General features: G+C 30.2%; 1 protein-coding gene across 1 annotated transcript; it reads right to left on the bottom strand.

Annotated features, from left to right (window-relative positions):
* Window positions 1–2,931: 2,931 nt before the first annotated feature.
* Window positions 2,932–5,150, bottom strand: LOC111710727 (inositol hexakisphosphate kinase 1; the record flags this gene model as incomplete). Its single annotated transcript, XM_023484846.1, is given in 4 exon segments — window positions 2,932–2,974; window positions 3,794–3,872; window positions 4,464–4,550; window positions 4,876–5,150. Coding segments are annotated over 3 exon segments (194 nt in total), but the record flags the coding sequence as incomplete, so codon positions are not given.
* Window positions 5,151–5,424: the final 274 nt, after the last annotated feature.

Raw genomic sequence — 5,424 nt, 5'->3', positions numbered from 1 at the left:
TTTCTTTTCTTTTTTTCAAGCCACAGTTTCTGTGGACTGTAACTTTTATTGTAAAGATAAGATTATAAATATTTGCTTTTTAAAGCACACTTTAAAAAATTCTTAAACACGTGAATTAGGCAGTTCTTATCTTAAAGGGATAATTTGCAAATATGACACTGTCCGAATCACATCATGTGGATTTAACGGTTCTGTCAATATTCCAGAAAACTGTGACTTTCGATCACAATTTGACCCATTAAACATAATTTGTTAGACTTTTTCTCAAATACTTTATTGTTGGCATATGCATTTTGAATGAAAATGTATAAAATAAACAAATCAGTAAAGTAAATGATTATTGAAATATAGACTAAAATACGTTTGATTTCAAATAGAAGAAACCGAATGCTGCTCACTCTGGTTAGTCCGGTGTGACTTCGGCTGATAAAGTATTAATAAGATATCTAATAAACTAAATCTTTTCTATTGTGGTTTCTCTAGCTTGTGCATTTCTACTGTAATAGATGGATTATCACAATTAAACAGTTTTAAACCTTCAAAAATCAAAAATATCTTATATATTAATGTTCAGATAAAAGCTTCAAGGGTACCGTTGTGAATAGGGAATGCAGAGTCACGTGAAATTATGTTAACAGTACCTTTAAAGGGCTTGTATGCAAGCTATAGGTTTCATAATCTTAAGGGTTTTATCGCTGACGAATTAGAGTTTTTTTTTTCAAGAACCTATGAGCAAAATTCAACCAAAGAGCAAAGATAAAAAAGAAACAAAAATCAGCACGATCAAAGTCAGGCTAGTTTGTACATGCACGATTTGTGTGAAGTCAGAAATAAAATTTAGAATTTTTAGCATCAAAAAATAAAACTATACAAAATCATAAACAAATTTTGAAAGAAATATTTGATCAAAGTTCAGTTTAGAAACTCAACAAAACATTAAAAAAATTTAATAAATTTAAAAATATATTTCCTTAATTTAAAGAACTTTCTCTTTAAGCTAAGCTTTGTTCAAAATTAGCATAAATCCCTTTTACGCACTGTAAAGACAAACAAATGAAAATAAAAATGTTTGTTTTAACACTTATCTTGTTTGCTGTAGATTATAAATAATTGCCTTTGTTACAAAACTAGAAAATTAGAACAAAATACTTTAGAAAAAATATCTTATCTTTTATTTTGTTGCATAATAAGCTGTTGCTGAGTTGTAAAAAAAAAGATAAAATGCGCGAAATAGTGAAATATTTTTATGTTCCTGTAAAATTTAACAGTAAGGCAGTTCTTTGGTGATTTATTTATATATAATATGTATATATATTTAAATTACGGTAGCGGTACAATAAAAATTAAATTCTTATATATACAAACGCGCCCTCATATTGATTTTTATCGAAATAATTCTTTTAAAAATTTAACTTTTCTAAAAATCATTCGGCGAGCGGAAAAATGTTTTAAATCATCTAAAAGTTGAAACGCGGAGTTATAAAACTGGCCAGAGCACTAAAATTTTCCACATTTAGGAGTGTTATTTTTTATGAAAATATATACCCTTGTAGAGGAAAAAGAAATTATGTAATTTTTATACTTTTACAAAAAATCAAGAAAATTTCGGAGAACTAAACATTTGGCAAATCGATCATACCCCACTACATACCCCAGTACATACCCCAGTGCATACCCCAGTACATACCCCAGTTTAAAGTACGTTGACAATCCTTTTTTCCGTAAGAACGATATCAATCTTGATTTCAATGTTTGCATTTTTCCTGCCTTAATTTATTTGAACATGAGGTTCTGCATGCTGCTTACTGTACTACAGGGTGTCCCACGAAATATGACAGTTGGTGAATATAGTTTTGAAGGTCTTCTTCAATAAACTATATTAGTTATAACAGTCATTTTGCAGTTTTTTTCTTTGAAATTAATTTTAATATAATATGACTACCATGTAATATTTTTTATAATTCTAGTTGGTATCAAACAACCTGAAAAAATTATCGAAGAAGACATTTTGAACTATTCTCCAACTTTCATGTTTCGTGGGACACACTGTATATAGGAAAGTTTAAATAATTATGAAAAAATTGGGGATTTTCCGCTTATACTGCATACGAGTGTACACTGAATGACAGTATGGTGTGGAAGGTTTTTCCTGAAGAAGAGGGGGGGGGGGTGCATTTATTCTGCACCCTACTTTATTTCTTTCCCCTATTATAACCTAAAGTGTTAACTTTTTATTCACGATGTTATTAAATTAAAAGCAATTTAAAATTAAATTGCTAATTTTTGTAATTTTTTTATGTTTTTATTGGGAATACTGGTAAAAAATATCAAGTATCTAACAAAATAAATTATTTCATATTAAATGTAAATTTAATAGTTTATGTAATTAATGAATGGTTAGAGATGAACACTTTTGGCTTTTTTTCATTTCCTCAGTAAACGCGCTCCATTGTTTTAGTTCTTTTCGATCGTATATAAAAATGATTTTGTTTGTTCTCAAAATTATTGTTGATTTTCCAGATGTTTTGTTCCTGTTCTCACTGAACGATCATTCAGTAAACTCGTCCGTTAAATAAAACAGTTCTATCGGTAAAAATACGATTGTTTTTTTTCCAAAGTTTTTCTTAAAAACCGTTTGTTCAGTAAGAAATAATGCTTTTCAAAATCGTTCAGAAAATTTGTTCGTTCAGTAAAAAACTAAATCGTTCATGAACGATCGTTCGTTTCTAAAAAACGATATATTTTTATTTCTCTAACCGATCAAAGTCGTTCGTCCATCGTCCGTCTTTCTCTGAACGACAACTTCGTTCACGGAAAAATGTGTTCGTTCTTAAAACCACAGTAAACCCATGTGAACATAAGATGTATTCTACAAGATGTCGTCTTTCTTTTCTACAGTTTATGAATTATATTTGAGATTTTTAAAATTACCTTCCAACTGTTAGAACTCCAGCAAACTTAGGAATAAACGGTTCTGAAAAAAATTTTTCTTTTAAAAATTTATAAATTACAAAACAATTTTTCGTTTGATAAACTCGAAAAAAAATATTTATATCACGAATTATAGGTTTCAACTTACAACATTACTTTTAAAGCTTAAAAAATGTTTTTCGATTAGGTATTTTACATATTAAATTGATAAGAATTTTGTTTTCTGATGCATTTAATGTTCTATGTGTTTCGATCTAAATACGCAATACGCAGTTTAATAGATAGATAGATAGAATAAAATAAATCAACAAGAACATAACCTTCAGTTAGTCAATCAATCAATCATTTCAGCAGTTCATAAAAACAATTATATTAAGGTATACTTCAGTCTTTATATACTTTATATACTTCATACTTTATACTTTATGACATTTTGTTCATAAAAGAAAATATATTGTATATGCAATGTTTATATTTACATGAATGTGTATCTTATATTGTACATGTAATGTATATATATATATGAGCACTGTATATTGCGCTGTACTGCATTGTATTTCACTTTATTGTACTGTATTTGCACTGTTCTGCACTGTACTGAATTGTACTGCACTATACTGCACTGAAATGCCATATAATGCACTGTACTACAATTTACTGCGTTCTACTGCAATGTACTGCAATGTACTGCACTATACTGCACTGTAATGAACGGTGCTGCACTGTACTGCATTGTAATGCACAGCACTGCACTGTAAAGAACATAAAAAAAAATATTTTACTTGCAACTTTCACTTTTATGAAAAGCCAAAAAACCAATTAGTCAAAAATTTTCCAGGTGGCGTGCAGCACACTGAATTACCTAATATTTTAGGGAATGTTGAATAAAACTTTTCTTCTCTTCTATCCAGGGGTTTACAAACATAATTGTCTCTGTAAACCTAAAATTATATATTTTAGCGCATTTTTTCATTATAATACTGACCTATGATTCTCCCAACAGAGGGAGGTTAAGTTACTCAACGTCCCTTGGGACAGTTATGTAAAATAACCACTCGCTCTGCGAAGTTAAAATTATGTACAACTACTTTTTCGGCAAATTAAAAATCTTACTTAACCACGGGTTCCCTCGACCAATGCTGCCTACAAAACATCCCTTGCTGCGCTCTGGATGTTTTGTAAGCTAAATTGGTCTTGGGACCCTTGGTAAAGTGAAATTCCCGTAACTTCCCTGTAAAGTAGTTGTAAATAATTATAAAGGGACTGTGTACGTAGTATTAGGTTACCCTCCATTATTCAATTTTGACCATTTCGTTTATTGTTTCTCCTCCAGCATAAATCCGTAAGCCACTCTTTTCGAGAAACCACAATTGAAAATTATCAAACTTGATNCAATATTTCATTTTACTCAACCTATTCAATATTTAATTTTACTCAACCTATACAATATTTAATTTTACTCAACCTATTTAATACCATGCATTGTGAAAATATGTGTCATAAATATTTAATATCAATTAGAAAGCTTGTACCTTCATAGTTCTATGGCCGCCAACTTGAAAACTTAATTCCGGTAGTCTATCCCTCACAAGTCTATCTCCCATCCTCTGTACTTCGTACTTCGTACTTTGTACTTTGTACTTCGTACTTTGTACACCCTGGTTTAAAGGGACTGTAGATTATATTTCAATTTAAATTCGTAACAATATTCTTTATTCTTTATATCTTAGTCTGATCAAGGTAGAACATGAGACAACCTGTTTTCTCGCTAAAAAATTTATTTTAAATAATTAGAGGTTTTCGGTGTTCAAGTAACTTGCGGATAAACTTGACAGAATTTTTATCTTCCTCCTTGTTACTCAGATATAGGTTAACAGGGTACCCGTGTGAATCGATTTAATGGAGGGTCGCCTCAAATTACGTTTACAGTCCCTTTAAACCTGCCTTTAACACCCTGAAGGGTTTACTATATCTTGATGTGACGTCACACAGTTCTCTACTTTAATTCCTTGCTTGCATGGAGACCTATGCGCGGAGGGGTCAACTTGTGAAGCAAGGTTGAAAACTTCAAAACGCGCGTTTGGTTTATATTATGATTGAGCGCAGAATAAATTGATTTAACGTATTTGAGCGGTGTGGCAGGAAGCGTGAGTGTTTCTTCACGGAGGGATTGAGTTAGACTGACACAACACGACCAACCCTCTGCTAGTAACTACTTGTCAGAGTTTTAGACGGTAATCAAGTTTATCTATCTATCAAATATCCATCTATCTATCTATCTTCACACTATCTATCTATCTTCATACTATCTATATATCTTCATACTATCTATCTATCTTCATACTATCTATCTATCAAATATTCATACTATCTATCTATCAAATATTCATCTATCTATCTATCTTCTTCCTATCTATCTATCTATCAAAAAATTATCAAATATATTTATATATAATACAGATATATATATATATATATATATATATATATATA

Source organism: Eurytemora carolleeae, unplaced genomic scaffold (assembly GCF_000591075.1).
Source record: "Eurytemora carolleeae unplaced genomic scaffold, Eaff_2.0 scaffold843, whole genome shotgun sequence".
Lineage (NCBI taxonomy): Eukaryota > Metazoa > Arthropoda > Copepoda > Calanoida > Temoridae > Eurytemora > Eurytemora carolleeae.
This window is presented reverse-complemented; position numbering and strand designations above follow the sequence as displayed.